Source organism: Aphelocoma coerulescens, chromosome 15, assembly GCF_041296385.1.
Source record: "Aphelocoma coerulescens isolate FSJ_1873_10779 chromosome 15, UR_Acoe_1.0, whole genome shotgun sequence".
Taxonomy (NCBI): domain Eukaryota; kingdom Metazoa; phylum Chordata; class Aves; order Passeriformes; family Corvidae; genus Aphelocoma; species Aphelocoma coerulescens.
In genome coordinates, this window is record NC_091029.1 from 8,959,832 (window position 1) to 8,977,503 (window position 17,672).

The following is a 17,672-nucleotide window of genomic DNA, read 5'->3' on the forward strand; positions in this document are numbered from 1 at the left end:
CACTCCTTTTCCTTCTCTTGAAACAGTGCACCATTTCAACTTGGGCCGCAGGATGCCTGGCTTTGATTATGGTCCCGATGGTTTTGGAACTGGTCTTACTCCGCTGCATCTTTCAGATGATGGGGAAGGTGGAGCATTTCATTTCCACGATCCACCTCCACCCTATACTGCTTACAAGTACCCAGATATTCAACATCCCGATGACCCACCTCCTCCTTATGAGGCTTCTGTAAATCCAGACAGCATCCTTTGTTCCATTCCAGGTATGCAGGCAATAATTTCTCTTTTCTCCCACTTTTTCACTTTGGCTAGAGGATGGATTGTTTTGGTTTTTTTTAAAGCTGTAATCATGTGTTTTAGTAATTGTGACGAGAAAATACATTTTACAAAAAAATCTCCAATTTTTGTGATGGAGAAGTCTTTTGTTAAAATGTATCATTGAGCTTGATTTTTCGCAAAGGTTCTTTGAATCACCTAAATTAGAAGTGGAGTCCAATCTGTAAGCACTTTACCTCTTAAACCTTACCTATTTTTGAGCCTTACCTTGGATGGATTAGCTGGTTACCTTTTTTCTACCATGCTGAGACCATTTTTGGCCTTTTGAAGATAGGCTGATAGAGTTTGGTATTAAGAAGTAGAACAAATGTCAAGTACAAGAGATTTTGGATAAAATGTATCCAGCCTCTTCTCTCCTCCCTGCTTCCCCCACCCACACCCCCCAAAAATTGACCAAAAATACCACTTTCTAATGATTCACCCAGTGCTCTTCAGTTTTGCAGCTGTGATATTCACATACTCTAGAAATCATTCCAATTTGGGATTTTATAGCAGCATATTTCACAAGATAAGTGAGCCTGATTAGTGCAAGCATCTTATTTATATGTCAAAGTTTTATTTTTGTTACACAATTTTCCTCTTTTGCAGTCTCATCTTGTTGTGCATTACCGCAAAACCAGGAAAATACAGATTGTAAACCTGTTTGGGAACATGAAATGATAAATTTCTCATTCTGATTCTGCTTGTTTTTTGTCCTTTGCAGATGGAGTTCTTTCTCAGACTGTGCAGGGCAGTCCTCCATCACTAGGAAACTGTGATGTATCCCCACAGCTTACAGAGGGATCACTTCCCCCCTCAGTTGGTCCTTCTCCAGTGGAGCTGGAAGACTCTGCTGACAGCAGCACCTTTCTTGTCCCTCCTGACACACCCATAAACGAAAACACCCCAGCAGAAACTTTGACAGGCAGCCGTCACAGCCACTGTTCCCTCAACACCATTGTATAAAGGAGTGAAACGCCCAGCACCAGTCAGAGAGTTTTAGCAACTGTTTGCACAGACAAACACTAAGCCATGGCTTGAACTTCAGAAGGAATCTCCACTTTGTTTTTCAAACACTGCTTTTATGTTCTAGATTAGGATCGTGCCTCTCGTTTTTTGGCTGTCGTTACTCACTAATCAATTTGTCCTGTAAATATGGATTGTATAAGTGCTCTTTTTTTCCATTGGTTATGGAAAGGAGAGCAGAGAATTCCTTTGACTTCTAAGGAGGTGAAAAGTATGGGTAGTTTGGGTTGGTTTGTTTTTTTTCTTTTCTTAACCTGAGAGGAATCAAAATCTACATCAGAAAAAAGCTGCTTGGATTTGGCTGGATACCACTGGACCCAGGAAACAGACAATGGAAAAGGAGGGTAGGGGCAATCACTGTTCAAGCAGAGAAGATGGAGCTGCAGGGGAGGGGGCTGGGGGCCTGTTTTATGGATGGGACACATGCCACCAAGAGTTACACTGTGTAAAACACTTGGGGTTTTGATCTGCCTTGATCAGAACACCAGAGGAACTGGAGGAGGAATGGTCTACGCAATATGTGACAAGTGGGTACTGAGAAGACCGGGACTTGCAATTACAATTATTTGTTGTTGGTAGCTGCAAAATCTCCTATTGTTGGATAAATTTCTGGCCCACGAAGCAAACTGGGTCTGTGTGATGTCCCTTTGGTAGAACCCTCATGTGTTAGGAAGTACTTTAGGGAAGAGATGGGGAGCAATTAACTTGGATGCAGTCTGAGTTCACTGTTTGAAGTGAAGCCCCTGTTTGTTCTAATCCCATAAGAAAGATTGAGGTATTTTCTTTCTAGTTTGACTTCTTTAGAGTGAACAGTTGCACAAAACTGGATCAAAGACCACTGTTCTTGCTTTTCTTATTGCATGCTATATTTAGCATGTGTGTTCCCTCCCCTTCATTTCACTTCTTTACAGTTCTACACATACCACTTAAAAATGGTGATCAACTTGTACCTATACGTGATGTTTAATTCTAATTGGACACTCGTTCCTTATCTCAGTCCCATAAATAGCCAACCCTGTTCTAGATATTTCCCCTGTGCCCCCCAGACCATTTATCCAGGTCTCATGAGGGGTTGTAATGAGGTTAGTGTACTTAAATCAATAAAGCAGTTTGCTTCAGTCTGATATGTCATCTTAAATTTTGCCCTCATATTGAACTCTTTAAGCTAAGTTAATTTACAGATGGCAAAGATTCATTTAATCCCTCACGAAACCCAAAGTTAAGCACTGTTGGTTTTGGTAATGAGTACAAAATAACCTTTACAGGCAATTTTAAATTTAAGTTTGGATTTCAGTGTACAAATAATTTACCTTTTTCCCCCATCCTCCCATTGCCTCTGCTTCTCCTTGACTTACTGTAACAGTCAGCAGATGAGATGAATTTTAAGGAATTTGTAAAGAATGTCTCTTGTGAGTGGTCTCCTGTTACCTTATGAAGGGTACAAGCCTAGAGGGACAGGAAGAAAACACTGCATGGGGGTGTGTATGTGATCTATTTTTCTAGTAATGATGAGAAATCATACTTGTATGACAAATCCTAACCCACTGTTGTGGTTTCCCAGTGCAGCTGACTCTTTCCCCATGGAATATGCTGCTACTTTATATTCCCTGTCTTGCCTATAGGCTTATACTGTACTTGGGGATTGGTCTTGACAATTCAACTCGTTTTGCACAGAAAACTGTGAGTTTTGCTATTGAGGTTGTATCTGGTGTCTTGACATGCAGACACTTGCAAACAGCCCTGATTCCACCGGAGAGCGTGAATCACAGTTCTGGGGAGCGCTGCTGGCACACGAGTGGGAGGAAGCACTGTTAGGAAGCCTCTCTGCCTGGAGCCGTTCACCGCCCCATCCTGCTCTCCGCTGTGCCTGGCCCCAACAGCAGTGGTACGAAACGAGAGGAGCAGTTCTGCACCCTGTGGGATCTCTGACCGAGTCCTCCTCCGAGTTCCAAGTCCTGGTCTAATGAAGTGGATGGATAGCAGTAGTCAGAACCATGCGAACAAATTATTGAGCATTTCTGAAGTATGAAAATAAAGCGGGTTTTGTGCGTTTTTGAGCACATTCATACGTTTTATACATTGTATGTACTGATTTTTCTTTAGTTTTATAGGTACGAATGCGTGTGTGTGTGCGTGTGTTTCTGGGTGGTGATATATATATATATATATATCACATATATCTATCTCTCTATACATACTGTAGACAGTAACCTTTGTGCTGCGTCCAGCTAGGTGAAGCTAAGCACTGAGATAGAAACTAGGCTCTAGGGTTAATACTTCTCTCAAGCTGGCTACACTCTGTTGTAGGACAGGCTGTGATAGTGTGCACTTAAATAGGATGCGAAGTCTATGCTACTACAATCTGTTCCTGAAAAATATTTTGTTAGCAGTGCAAAATAGAAAATTTCCAATTTCTTTTGAAGCCAGATGGAATATTTGTTCATTGTAGTATCCTAGCGCAATAACAAAAGGCCTTTTGGCTTGGTTCAGTCTCTGAAGCTGTGTTTTGTGGCTGAGGTGAACAGATACCTTACCTCACACTTCACCTAACAGTGCAGGAATCTGGTCGATATTTTTGTATTTTACTTTTGGTTCTGTGGTGAATTTTATTTGCAAATAAGCTCTGTTACAACTGGCAACTTCATTGTGGCTCCTGGTTGTAGCTGTTCCAAATGGAGGCTTCTTTGTAGAAGTCTCAGTGTGATATTTTCCCCATTGCTTCTGAGCCTTTCCCACTGGTATATTGGCAGGAGGCTGCTATTTTCTCTGTTTTCTCGTATCCTTCTTCATCTTAACTGTAAACAAGGGAAATTCTGCCTTGAATGGAGCAGCTCACTAAGTACAGCTGATTTACCTCTCGGTGAGCTTCTAATTTGGCAATAAAATTGTCTTTTTTTTTTCCCTTTTCAGTGTAGCTTGTTCACATTGAGTACTTTCTCCTGCAGTAAGAGCCTTTGTAGCAGAAAATGTCCTAACTACTCAGACCTCTGGACCAACTGGGGAAGAGTTAAGTTTTCTTGACAGCAGTGGACTCCTCAGCAAACCTTCCTTGCCCTTGGCAAGGTGACTGGTGGGCAGTTTGTCCTGAGTGCCAATTACAGAGGGTTGGTGCTTGCCCAAGGAAAACCTCTCTGGTTTGATTGCCATTAGATTGATGAGATGTTTGGAGTTGCTCTCTGCATTGATTTTTCCCCACTGCCGTTCACATCTCTAGATGTTTTTCTTAACAACTGATGCATCCTAAGTGTCCCTGCAGCCCCAGCAGGAAGAGGGCATTGCCACATGGTTTCCAGCAGCACGTGTGAGCCCAGGGTGTGCTTTTCTCGGGATGTCCTTGACCACAGTCATCGTAAAGTCCCAGTGCCTGGTTCCATGCAGGGCTGGTCTTGTCCTGGCTGGTCTGGCCTCGGACAAAGCTGCTCCTCAGCTTCCCCCTACTGTGGTGCCATTTTGAGGTCTCCGCTGTTCCCTAAGAGCGGCCCCAGACACTCTGGTTTGTCAGTGATGCCCATCCACAGTCTCACAGCAGCCTCTGGCTCTGCCCTAGGTGAGTTGTAGAGGTAAAACATTACAGGGGTGCTGGGTTTTGTTGTGGTAGATCAGCACTGTCATTCAGGTGTACAAGGGGCTTGTCTGTTTGATGTTCGGTCCTGTTTAGTTTGAGCCCCAGACTGTTCCTTTAGCCATGCACAGCAGGACACTGATCTAGAAGAAGAACGAAGTAGGTGGACATTTTTTTCTGAAGGCTGAATCTTGCAGTCGGTGGGTGCTCTGCCTCCACAGGTGTCATGGGGTGATGGCCTGTTTCAGTACTTGAGAAGAAAATGTTTTTTGTGACCAGAAATTATTACCATTCTTTTCCCATCTCATGTTAAATAAATTTGAAGCTGGTACTTAAAGATGTTTTTATCTTTCAGATGTGACTTCTCAGTGGCAAAACACTGATGTTTTAACGTTGCCTCGTACAATCCATAACGTGCGTCTCCTTTTTTCAGTTGCTGAAACGTCTTTTTTCTCCCTGGCTAAGAACATGTAATATGCAGAAATTTCTTTTAAATTTCCCTTGCAAGTTGGGAGCTGGACCGTAAAATTAGAGCAGTTGCGTGTAGAGGAGGTGAATCAAAGTTAGTATGTTTGCTTCTGATGTTCCCCAGTCCCAAGTGAAATAGGTGTTTCCTTGGAATAGATGCTTTTGGTGATGAAGATGCGCTTCCCCCTAACAACAGTCAGCGTTGCCTGCCTGCTGCAGTACCACATAGCTTTAATTTTCTAGTATGTGCCCCTTGAGTGTTGAGTGGGTCAGCGTTGATGGCAGCAGAGGTGGCTGTGCTGCACCATCCCTGTGTGTTGGGCTGAGGGCGCCTGGGAGGCTGCGAGAGAATGAGACACTGCTTTTTACCTTCCTCTGGAAAATCATTTTAGCCAGCGCTGCACTTGCAGGCTTCTCCTATGTAGTTGGTTTGTGACTGGACTTAACTGTGGCAGTGTATAAAAGATTTTGATATTCTGTGAAATACCATGTAGAATTTAAATTTGATACTATAATAATTGAATCCCTGTGACACTGGTTTTTGTTTTAACTTCGTTGGGGTTGGCACTAATCTTTTTTTTTTTTTTCCAAGATGCTGTGAGAAACATTTCATCCAAATGCCAAATAAATTGTGTTCTGTAAGAGAAATGTTGTGTTCCAGTGTCTCCTGATTTCTGCGTCAATGTGGTTCCCCAGTGTTGCGAAGGAGGGTTTTCTTAAATCACACTTCTGAACGATGATCTTGCTAAAAGATCAATAGATGCATTTAACTTTGAGCAGGTAGGCTGCCAGAGTTCCTGTGGGTACAGATTCCAGTGGGATTTTACCTATGTTAGTGTAATTTTAGGAAAGTCTTGGGTTTACACCCAAGAAAATGGAGTGCAGCGTATTCCTGCTGTCCTCCCCAAACCCATGGGAAGAAGCTGAGTCCAGGGGCAGGGGGTTATGGAGAAGGGAGAGGGTGCTCCAGACTCAGCTCCCTGTTGTTCCGCGAGCCGCCGGGCTCGCAGCGCTTGCTGTGAGTGCCGGGCCGTGCCCCGCTCGCGGCCGCAGGGTGCGTTCATTGCTGACAGGCGTCCAGCGGGCCCTGTCACTGCCGGGCCACCGAGGGCTCCGCTCCCCCGTCCCTGTGCCTGCAGAGGGCAGCTGCCACCGCAGCCGCCTCCGCGGCCCTGAACTGCATAGCTCCAGAGCTGCATCGCGGCTCCAGCCGGGCGATGTTGGCTCGACTGAGAGCGATGGGACGCGGCCCTTCCTGCTCTGCTGCTCTTGGGGGGACGAGCGTCTCTCTCTCCGTAGCGCCTGTCTGGTGTCGCGAGCTCTTTGGAGGGGCTCAGTCGGCCCTGGACCCCCCGTGGGGCTCTGCTGGTGCTGGGAGATGCTGTGCAGATACACCTTGCCCTTGCCTCCTGCCCCTTGCCTGGGGACGGGACGGTTCCTGTAGGGAGCAGCGTGGATTGTCCGAAGCACAGCCACGGCTCTCGGGGCTCCCCTCCGTGACACGGGGACACACGTGTGCGGAGGCAGCTGTCTGTGTTGGCCCTCGGGTGCTGTGGCAGGACATTGCTGGGCAGCGTCCTGCTGTAAGCTCTTAGTAGCTTAAAATGCGTTTTTCTGAGAGGGTGATGAGCAGCTGTGCCCAGCACGGCGTGTCCGGGGCACTCAGCCCCTGGGAGAGAGCCAGGGCGGGGGAGCGTGTCAGACACGCGCCGGGGCCGTGTGCTGGCAGTGACCCCGGGGGTGCCAGGCCGTGGGGGGGGAGATGTCGCTGACCCCGGCGGCGGTGGGAGCGTGGGATGAATGAAGGGGCTGTGCAGCGGCGGGCGGCCGGAGCGCATCTGCCGGCCACAGTGCCTCCTTTGTGCCGGCGCCGGAGCCGGCTCCTGCTGCGCTCCCTGCCCCGCTCCCGGCTTTCTTCCTGGGCTAGCACCAGCTTATTATGGGGATCAAAGATCAGAGTATTTACTGCCTGAGAACTTTGCCTCCTGGATGCCCGCATCTCTTCGTGCACTCATCCCTGGGTGATGTGAACCACACTCTGGCGGCTCAAGTCTTGGTCTTGTCACTGTCCCTGTCAGCCCGGGTCCCCGGGCAGGCTCCCGCGTGGCAGTGCAGGATTTACCTCCAGGAGCTGTTGGCAACTCCGCCGTGTGCTGGCGCAGGGCTAGCTGACGGTGCACGTGGTGGGGGTTCCCACCAGGGAGGCACCGTGCCCACGACCAATCGATGGCTGCAGCTTAAGTAACTATTTTTATCTTTCGGTGGTATTTTTCCCCTTATCACGGCTCTTGCCCTTGGTGCTGTGACTATGCGTGTCTGCGGGGACCTCGCTGCCTCCTGGCTCTGTGGCAGCAGGCTGATGGATGTGGTGTCGCCCTATGAGGACGGCTCAAAGCTGCAGGATCAGCTGTGAGCTCCACCACCACACCACGTCATCAAGGCCGGCAATTTCAAGGCTTGATCCGGTTCCTATAGAAACTGGAGGTTTCCCCCGCCTGGCACGGGTGCCAGCAGCCAACCATGCACCCTAGGGAGCAGAGCAGTGGGGATGGGTGGGAGCAGGGTAGGGCACAGTGCTGTGGTGCTGCCACTGCCTTTCCACATGCCTTGTAGACCCCACTGCTTCCTCGCTCTGCTTCTGCTTCTTTCTGGGGTTGTGCTGAGCCCCACACTCTGCTCTTGCCCCCCTTGCTAAAAATCACCACTAGAGAAGCCTGAAAACCTAAAAAAGTGTCCATGGTGCAGTGAGTCTCATCTTGACCCCAAGACTCTTGGGCTTCTCCCCACCACCTGGAAATATGGGCAGTCCTGCTGCAGGCATGTAGGAAAAGGGGTCACTTGGTGGGCTCATGTTTTCAAGGGAGGTCTTGGTACCATGAGTGCCGGAACAGCTCCTCTCTTTCCCGGCAGCAGTCGGCAGCAGGCTGCAGAGCTGGTGCGACCCTCTGTCCCACCTGCCCGCCCTTTGCGGCTCCCTCCGGAAGGATGACCGCAGCCCTCTGCAGACTACCTCATCCCTGGAGCAGGGGCCAAGTGTCAGCCATGGCGCAGATCCAGAGCAGCCCAGGGGACACCTGTCCTGCCGCCCTCCTCTGTGCCCTGCACTGAGGCCCAAACGTGGCTCAGTGCTGCCCAGGCACTGCCTGGGGCTGGTGCTGCCTTGGGGGGAAGAAGGTGCCCCAAAGAATCACTGCTGAGGATGAGCCCCTTGTAGCACACAGCAGCCAAGCAGCTCTGCTGAGCCAGAGCCCATCCCTGGCCAAGCCGGTAGCAGGAGGCTGCTTCCCGCTGCCCTCGCGCTGCTGCTGGGTTTGTTCATCCTGGCAGTGACTCGCCAGTGCTCCCAGCCAGGGCCAAGTGCCGGCGAGGGGAGCTGCGGGCTGGGCCCCTTGGCCTCCTTTCCTCTGCTGCCTGAAGATGGCACGGATATTTTAGGAGAACGTGATAACACCATGCTCCTGTGTTCTCACCCCCTTCCTACCTACCTGCTGAGATCCTGGCTCCTGTGGGACCTGCCTGGACTGGTGCAATGGGATGGCATATGCTCACTCTGTGCTGAGGAGCTGAACGGCTGCACCCACCAGCATGGGATGCCTGCACTGGGCTCGAGTGCTGCTCGGGTGGGTGCCCCAGCACTGCCCCCCTGCACCGGCCAGTCAGTGCCCCATGGCTGTGAGTGTGAGCCAGTGCAGCCTTGTGCCCGCTAGAGAGGAAAAGGCTGAATCCTGCCCCGGCACTGTGTGGCTCCTTGGTGACTGCAGGGACTGAGCGTCCCCTATAGCATGGCTGTGGAGGCTGCCTGGGCCCCGAGGACGGGGCTCCAGGAGGTGCTCGCTGGGCTTTGTCCAGGGAAGGGCCTCTGCTTGCAGGCATGAGCTGGGTTTGGTCTGTGGGTCTCCATGGCACCACCTGCCCATCACCAGGTGGGAACCATCACGCTCAGTCATGGGAGATGCAGGACCTGCTGCTGGCTGGGGAGTTCCTAAGGCTGGGGGGAGGGTATGTCCCACAGCCTGTGTCTGCAAGGAATGGGGAGGGGATGGGCCAAAGCTGCTGTCCCCAGCCCGTTCCGCCTCCTGAAGTCCATCTGTAGTCCCACACACTGTGCGGGGGCGGGATGGGGCACTGCGGGGTTGCTGCCGACCTCCAGCTTTGGGGATGGAGAGCGGGATGGTACCGGGCGGGGAGAGCAGCACCCGTGGGCTCCGCCAGCCCCCGCTCCCCGCCTGTCCCTGTCACCGCGGGCAGGGACCCGGCGGGCGCGGGGGGCTGGCCGGGGGCCGGGCTCTCCCTGCTCCCTCCTAGCAGCCGAGGAGTTAAAAACTCAGCCCGGGTGATGAATATGTAAGAGCAGAGCCCAGGCTGTAGCCGAGCATCTCCCGGGCTGCGGGCGCTGCCAGCGCTGCCGCCCGCCCCAGCCCAGCACCGGGCGCACTGCGGAGGGACGGGACGGGACGGGGCGGTGCGGGGATCCCCCCGCTGCCCCCCGCCGCCATGGGCCCCACCGGGCTCGGCATAACTTTCCTGACACTGCCCCTCGTCGTGCGAGCGGCCGAGGGAGGTGAGCTGCGCCCGGGGCGGCGGAGCCGGGGGTCCCGCGGGTGGAGAGGACGGGGGCGCGGGACAGGGGGGGCTGGGGGCCGCCGCTTATTCCATTCCTTTCCCACGTGTCGAGGGGTGATGAGGGCTGAGGGGTTGGCAACAGGGACTGGGGGACCTAGTCTGTCCCAGGAGCCCTCTTCTGCCCTCCCACCACACCACCCCCTCCCCGCTGCCGGATGGCCCTGTGCAGCGCCGGCCTCGGGGGCTCTCAGCCCGCCTGGGGCTGTCTGTGCTGGCAGAAGGTGGTCGGGCCAGGGCCCCCTTGGGACACTGGGGTCTTGGGCTTCAGCCCATCCGCCCCACAGACCCGCACCACCGGGAAACACCAATGAGGACGAAACCTCCGGGCGAACGGGCGCTGCCGTCCCGGGCCGAGGCGCTGGGTGCTCACCTGCTGCCGGGCCAGGCTGGGGCTGCCCAGCGCTACCTTGGCTCCTGCCGGAGGATGCTCGAGGGCTGGTGCGTGCAGGTCTGAGGATTTCCCAGGAGTTCGGCTTGCCCTTGGACCCCAAGATCCCTGCTCTAGGGACCGTCCGAGTCCTGCCTGCACTGTCCCGCTCCCCGTTCTCCTCTGGGGCTGGTGTCTCCCTTACCGCTGTAAGTGAGACTTTGGATGCAGTGCGGCAGGCTGGGGCCTTGAGCAGCACAGGTGGAGGCAGGCAGGGCTGCCTTTGTCCTGCTGGTCCGAGCGGCTGTGGCTGGCACGAGAGCGTGGCTCGGCTCGCCTGCAGCCGGGCCCGCTGGCACGGCCCCTCGGCCATCAGCGGGGACCGTTCACGTGGGCTGGCCCCGGGCAGCACCAGGTTGCTCTGTGACTCCTGCCAGGAGCAGAGCGGGGAGCTGAGGAGGAAAGGGGTGCACTCCCCAGCTCCCTCTGCAGAGCTGATGGTCCTGGGTGGATGTGCAGACAGCAGAGCAGGAGCAGGGAGCCAGCTTTCTCGGCATCCCCTCGGCGTCCCTGCACCTGCTGTGCCAGCATTTGTCATCGAGCCTGTGGTACCCACAGCCACCCGAGCGCCGGTGGGAGTTCGGCAGCTCTGGCTGAGGTGGCCCTGAGTGACGGGACCAGCCACCATCGCCACGGCGTGGGCTCGGGCCTGCCCACCGCCCGCCTGCTGCCGCTGCCAGCCCACCCGCGGGAGCCGCGGGGACACCGGGAAGGGCTGCAGAGGCTCCTCTCGGCTCCCGCTCGCCGCGGCTGCTGGGGGCCGCAAGGCATCTGCTGTGGGGTGAGGGGATGCCTTGGCTCCCCAGGATGGGTAAGGGGGGATGGCCCACAAGAGCTGGGGAAGGAGCACAGTGAGCAGCGAGGTTTGGCTGCCTTGGAGCAGCGATACCGAGGGAGGTTTCCCTGTGGAGCGTCTGGGGGAGGCAGGGAGGGTGTGAAAACACTAGCACCAAAAATAACTGTGATGAACACAAGTGTTGGTGGGACCCCGGGCTGCACTGGGGGATGTCCTCATTGTTGGGGGGTTGGGCACGGCCGCAGGTGGGTTTGGGGAGGGGGTGCCTGTCTCCATCACCTGCCCTGAGCTCTCCTTTCTCCCACAGGGCAGTGGTGTTACGACTCACAGGACCCCCAATGCGGTGAGTGGTGCCAAGTGTGGCGGTGCTGGGGCTCAGACCCTCGTGTCTCCCCACAGTGCCCAGCCAAGGGCACCTGGGCAGCATCAGCAAGGCCCAGGGGGAGCATAGCATGGAAAAGGGCAAACCCCCCATGTCACACCAACAGTGGGAATGGTTAGAGGAGCTTCACTTTTTTGTTGCTGTAGAGACTTGACAAACACCTGAGCCCCTTGGAGTGACTCAGTCCCATCCCTCACCTCAGCCAGGTCTGGGTGCTCCTGGGGCAGCACCAGCTTTCCTCCTTCCACCTGAAACAAGTCCAGCTTTTAAAATACGCCATTAAAAACCCAGTGCAGTGCAGGCAGCAAGGGGGACTGGGGCCCAGGGGCCCGACTGAGGAGGGACAGCTCCCTTTGAGCAGGCAGCAGCCCTGCCTGGCTGGGAAAGGAAGCATGGCTGGGGGCACTTTGTCTCAAAACATACAAACACAAATTACAAATAGCTTGTAAAAGGTTAATTAAAGATCATCAAGCATTTAATCAGCTGTTACGGCCCAACTGTTTTATAGCTCTTGGGTTTACATGCCCTGTGGCTTGTGAGTGTGGATTGTCGGGCTCCGCTCACCCCTGTCAGAGTGAGGCTCGGTCTTACCTGGTTTAAGGTTGCCGGGCTGGCAGCAAGGGCAGGTTTTGGCAGGGGACAGGGGCCGGTGGGAAGCGGCTGGAGCAGCGTGGAGCCGGCAGTGTGCCCGCAGCAGAGCCGTGTGGAATGGCCCCTTAATGAAGGCACCTGGTAATCTGTGGGGCCACCCAGTTATGCCGTACCAGGAATCTGGTGGGACGGTGGCACGGCCAGGCTGCAGCTCCCAGTGCTTCCAGGCAAAAAGTTGCCTGAAGTGATGAGAGGAAACCATAAAGGGTAAGAGCTGAGCCCAGGGGGCAGGAGGTGGAATACAGCCCACAAGTGTCTGTGGTTTGTCTGCCCAAGAGGAAGGTAAACATCAGAGCTGAACCAGGGGGCACTGCTGGGGGAACAGTTCCCCAAACCCTGGCTGTAGGCAAAGGCAGCCCAGCCATAATGTGTGTGTGAGAAGAGCCAACAGTGCCTGCTGGGATGTGCTGAGCTCCCCTGGGAACGGAGATGCCCTGGGAGGACAGGGCAGGAAACACTGAGGGAGCTCCTGTTCCCTGGCTGGACTGAGCCCAGATACCAGCAGTGGCCGGTGCTGACAACACCTCTAACCTGGGCTGCACCAGGAGGAGCGGGGTGCTGTGGCAGCCACGCCGGACCAGTGACCAGCAGGGTGGCTGGCTGGCTACATCCAGCTGTGGGCTGCAACAAGTGTTGCAACAAGAGATGATGCCTGGGCAATGGGGACAAGCTATGTTTATGTGTCGGTTGTGTGGTCTGGCCGTGGTGGCAGCCATGGGGACCCTGCTCACAGCCCCCAGGCAGCACTGTGGGTTTGCAGGGGGTCCAGTCAGTTGCCAGCACTGCTGTGTCCTCACCCAGCTCCTGCCACGGTGACCCCCCCCCCACCCCAGGAGCTGCTGATGGGCATCGTGTGGTCACACTGGAACTTGTGTAGGATTTGCCCCAGGATGAGTTGTGTGGCCAAGTTGCACTGTCACCTGTCACAGCTGGACAGAACCAGCGTGAGTAGGTTAAACATGCTAAAACCCAGGCACGGGCAGAAGGGGCAGGGGAAAAAAGCCTGCCCTTCACCAGCGTCGATGTGGATGCTGCTGCCGGGATAAATATAGCCCCTGGCCCCTCGAGGAAATCCTGCTGAATTATGGATGAGGCTGCGACCAGCCCCTGCTCATCATTAGGAAGGAAACTTAGCCGGGCAGGGAACAGTTCCCATGGGATGCAAGAGAGCACAGCTGAGCTGGCAGGGACAGGAGGGCTGGTTGGGGACAAAGCCACCCGTGGCCTTGTGTCCCCCCCGGGGGCAGTGGTGGCTCGGTGGCTGCCCGTGGTGCCCCTGCTCCTCCTCCGCAGGGCCCAGCCACTGGAAGGAGCTGAAAGCCACATGCGGTGGCGACAAGCAGTCCCCTGTGAACATCGACAGGCGCCAGCTGCAGCGGGATGGTGGCCTCGGGGACATCCTCTTCGAGGGTTACGACCAGGCTCCCCCTGGCAAGTGGAGGCTGACAAACAACAGGCACACAGGTGCGTGCTGAAGCCGGGCACCTTCCCCTGTCCCAGTTCTCCAGTCACCATCCTGACTGGGGCTTGGCTCTAGTGCCACTCCCAGGTGCTCCAGGATCCATGCATGTTAATGTTAGTGCTGGGATGAAGCCAGGGAGAAGGAGCTGTGCCAGGGCTGTTCCTCATCCTAAGCCCCCCCTCACCCTGCCCTGCTGCCCTTGCAGTGATGCTGAGCCTGGAGAGTGAATCGGCCTCTGAGCACATCACCATCAGTGGCGGGGGCCTCCCTGGCAGGTACCGTGCGATCCAGCTCCACTTCCACTGGGGCAGCCCAGCCGGGAATGGTTCCGAGCACACCCTTGACGGGCGCCAGCTTCCCATGGAGGTACGTGAGAAAAAGCCCTCATCACATTCTGGGTCACCCAAGCCCTTGGTGTGGTGGGAAGGGGTGATGCTGGGACACCCCAAGGCTGTCATGCAGCAGGTGACTGAACTCTGTGACTGCATTGGTGGGTTCAACTCTGCCCCTGCACAGGCACCTGGGTGGTGAAAAAGCAGGTGACATGAGACTAGAGGTGTTTCTTTACCATGCATGGGCCAAGCTGCCTCATCTGAGGCACTCAGCAGGGTTTGGGGGCCTCTGTGCCCTGCTGGGACCACACACTGAGCTAGTGAATGCAAGTGAGAGCAAGCAGGAGTGTGCTGTGCCAAGCACATCGGGATCCTTCTGGATGAAAGAGGCTCTGCTCCTCTAAAATATTCATTATCTGCCAGAGGAAAGCAGAATTTATGTTCTGTGTCTGGCACATCCGGGACTGCTGTCCCCCTTTTGCACACCCTTCAAAGGGTGCTTGCTTCGTTGGGGTGCTTTGATCCTCCAAACAGCCACCCCACAGAAGTGCCAGTGGGACCAGGAGGGCTTTACTCAGTGTCCGGCCATCCCAAGCTGGCTGGAAGGACCCATAGCAGAATGTCCTGCTGCCAGGGTGTTGGCTGGGGGCAGTTGTCCACGCCTGGCTCCTCTGTGCTTTCCTCAGATGCACATCGTCCACATGAATGTCAAGTACCAGACACTGGCAGAGGCCAAGGGGCATCCCAATGGGCTGGCTGTCCTTGGCTTCTTCTTCCAGGTGGGTCTGCAGGGGCCCCCTAGAAACTGGGTGCTGGTGGTGCAGCCGGGGGAGCATTGTACGGGTGTCCTGAGGGAGTGGGAAGGGGCAGGAGGGCTGGGTCAAGGCCAGGAGAGGCTGGGGAACCCACTGACTGTGCAAGAGAGTGCTGGGAACCCTTCCCCACTGCTCTGCAACAATGTGAGGCAGGGCTGGCTCTGCCTGTGGTTGCTTGGCAGGACAGGATGACCCAGCTCTGCCCTGCCCAGGCTCTGCCTGACTTCAACCACTTATTCTCCCCGTACACAGGTCTCTGAAACCACTAACACCAACTATAACACCATCGTGGCGGGGCTCAGGAATGTCTCCCACGCTGGTGAGTCGCCTCCTCATCAGGGTGGGGCAGGAAAGGGGAGACCCTGGTGTGGGAAGGCAGGGGGACCTGCCAGACCGTGGGTTCATCTGGCTGAAGGGAAACTGATGGGGGCCCTGCCGTCCCCACACCCTCAGCAGAGCACAGGCTGAGTATCCCTGTCTTGGCCCACAGGGGACTCTGTGGATTTGGCCTCCACCTTCCGCCTGAGCACGCTGCTGCCACGTGCCAGCCGGCTCTCCGGCTACTACCGCTACCAGGGCTCCCTCACCACCCCCGACTGCAGCGAGGCCGTCATCTGGACTGTTTTCGAGGAGCCAGTGGAAATTGGCCGGGAGCAGGTACTGGCATGTACAGCCCCAGCACACAAAAGGCTGGATCCCCAGGGTGACCTCTCTCCTTGTCCTTCCTGACCCTTGAGCAAGAGCACAGGGAAAGTCATCTCTATAATAATGCTCCTGGCAACTTGGCAATTAATTAATTTTATGAAGGTTAAGCAATGGAGACGTGGCCACCTGCCAGTGGGAAGAAATCCCATCCATACTGCTCTCCTACCCAGCCTTGGCATTCAGAAAGAGAAATGGGAGTGCATCCGTTGAAGCTCAGTAGAGGCTCCAAGGAGATGGATGGATGGATGGATGGATGGATGGATGGATGGATGGATGGATGGATGGATGGAAGGAAGGAATTCTCCTCTGCTGCCCAAGCATCTTAGTAGATGTGTTTTCTTGAGGAAGTCATGGGCCAGCCACTCTTTAAGTGCTCAATGTTGGCAAAAAGCCACAATTAGCTCCTTTAAAACTCAAGACCTGATCCTTGTAAGGACCTGCCTCTGTGCCTACCTGTGGATCTGGCTTCAGGAGAGCGGTGGGGGTGGTGGGAGAACACCCACTGCTGTGGGGCCATGCCATGGGTCCTGTGCCCCTGGCAACGGGGCAGTATGAGGGGGGCTTGCAGTGGGCAGGGGTTTGGGGTGCCTGACAATCCAGCTGCTCACCCTCCCTCTCTCCATGTGCAGCTGAAAGCATTCGTCAGCACCCTCCACTTCCCACTCGAGGGATCCATGCTCCTAAAGATGATCAACAACTTCCGCCCGCCGCAGCCCCTCCGCAGCCGGAAGATCTTTGCCTCCCGGGGTGCCACAGCCAGAGGTGGGTCCCTGCACGGGGGCCACCACCAGCTCCTCTCGCCTCTGCTCCTCCTGGCCTTGCTCAGCCTCTTCTTGCCAGCCCCGTAGGGTCTGGCCCTGCTGCAGGGGAGATGGAGGCGATGCATCTTGTTCATGGGAAATGGGGAAACACACAAAAAAAAGCACGTTGAAACCTTGGCTGGGTGAAGATTTTGTGAAGCTGCATCTCTGCAGAGTGAATCTCTGCAAGCCTGGAGCTACCCTGGGATGCCCCTGTAGATGGGCAGTGGGAGCTGCTGCGAGGGGGATGCTGTAGAGGCTGGAATAAAGCCAAGGTTTTCACCAGTGGCTGTGGTTTGCTGCCTCTTTGTTGCTGGCTCTGTGTCCCTTCGACATCTGGGGCAGGTGCTCGGCATGGCACCGTGGGGTGAGTGGGCAGGGAGCTGGGGGTGGTGTCTGGGTGGCATTCCGGGCTGTCCCCTGCGTGGTGGCGCAGGCGGGCAGGAGAGAGCCAAATCCCGGCCCTGGCTCACGATCCATGCGGTCCCTGTGCTGCAGACGCTGCCCCGTCGCTTTCCCCAGGGCTGGGGCTGGCTGTTGGAGGGATGGGGCGTCACTGGGAACACGGCACCTGCAGTGCCCTTGTGCAGGACACAGGGATCTTTCCACGGAGCTCATTTTGTGCTGGCAGGAATAACTGCAGCTGCCGGGGCTGCCGGGGCAGGGCTGCGTGGGGGGAGGTGGTTCATAATTAATGTGCTGGAGCTCCAGGCATGTTCCCATCTTCTCTTGAATTATGGGTGAAGAGCACAGGCCATTATCTGGGAGAAGAACGGGGCAGGGTGAGGTTTTTCATCATTTCTGGAGGGAACCACTGCCAGTGCAGGGCTCGAGGCCCCAGCTTCGGCGTTGGCCGTAGCACCCGTGGGTGCGGGGGTCCTGAGCATCCCCCTGGGGTGAAGCCCTCGCTGCAAGGGGCTCTCCGTGCGTGGAGGGCCCCCGTCGCAGACCCGCCGACCCCCAGGCCGGGGGAATGCGGCTCTGTGATCCCCCGGAGCTCAGGGCTGGAGCCGCGGGACACGGGGACACGGGGACATGGGGACACGGGGACACGGGGACATGGGGACACGCCGGACACGGGGTCGTGGGGACACGGGGACACACCGGACACGGGGACACGCCGGGCACGGGGACACGCCGGGCACGGGGACATGGGGACACGGGGACACGTCGGACACGGGGACACGTCGGACACGCGGGGGCGCCTCGGGCACGCGCACGGAGAGGCGCCCGCAGCGGCCAGGCCGCCGCCAGGGGGCGCCCTCCGCACGGCCCCGCCACCGTCGCCCGCGCCCCGCGTCCCTCTGT

The 17,672-nt window shown here is 55.7% G+C and overlaps 2 protein-coding genes across 3 annotated transcripts in view; both read left to right on the plus strand.

The window, feature by feature from the left end:
• Positions 1-6,019, plus strand: part of DGCR2 (DiGeorge syndrome critical region gene 2) — a 45,273-nt gene extending 39,254 nt beyond the window's left edge. Inside the window, exons 9-10 of the mRNA XM_069030463.1 lie at positions 27-263; positions 1,040-6,019. Of these exons, the coding sequence (XP_068886564.1) occupies positions 27-263; positions 1,040-1,281 (479 nt within the window). The 3' untranslated portion in view covers positions 1,282-6,019. The remainder of the gene's footprint in view (positions 1-26; positions 264-1,039) is intronic.
• Positions 6,020-9,712: 3,693 nt separating this feature from the next.
• Positions 9,713-16,649, plus strand: LOC138119389 (carbonic anhydrase 15-like). Of its 2 annotated transcripts, XM_069031207.1 has the most exons (8): positions 9,713-9,932; positions 11,525-11,560; positions 13,544-13,714; positions 13,918-14,078; positions 14,731-14,823; positions 15,112-15,178; positions 15,350-15,516; positions 16,194-16,649. In XM_069031207.1, exons 1-8 carry the CDS (start codon positions 9,866-9,868, stop codon positions 16,410-16,412), a joined length of 981 nt encoding a protein of 326 aa, XP_068887308.1. In that variant the 5' UTR covers positions 9,713-9,865; the 3' UTR covers positions 16,413-16,649. The 2 variants fall into 2 exon arrangements, with proteins under 2 accessions (XP_068887308.1, XP_068887310.1); XM_069031209.1 differs by lacking the exon at positions 13,544-13,714 and having other exon boundaries at positions 9,714-9,932.
• Positions 16,650-17,672: the final 1,023 nt, after the last annotated feature.

Excerpts from the sequence above, each read along its gene's own strand:
- LOC138119389 (XM_069031207.1), top strand. The coding sequence starts at position 9,866 with ATGGGCCCCACCGGGCTCGGCATAACTTTCCTGACACTGCCCCTCGTC. Across the intron at positions 11,561-13,543 it reads CTCACAGGACCCCCAATGCG|GGCCCAGCCACTGGAAGGAG; the intron begins GTGAGTGGTGCC and ends CCTCCTCCGCAG. Across the intron at positions 14,079-14,730 it reads GGCGCCAGCTTCCCATGGAG|ATGCACATCGTCCACATGAA; the intron begins GTACGTGAGAAA and ends TGCTTTCCTCAG.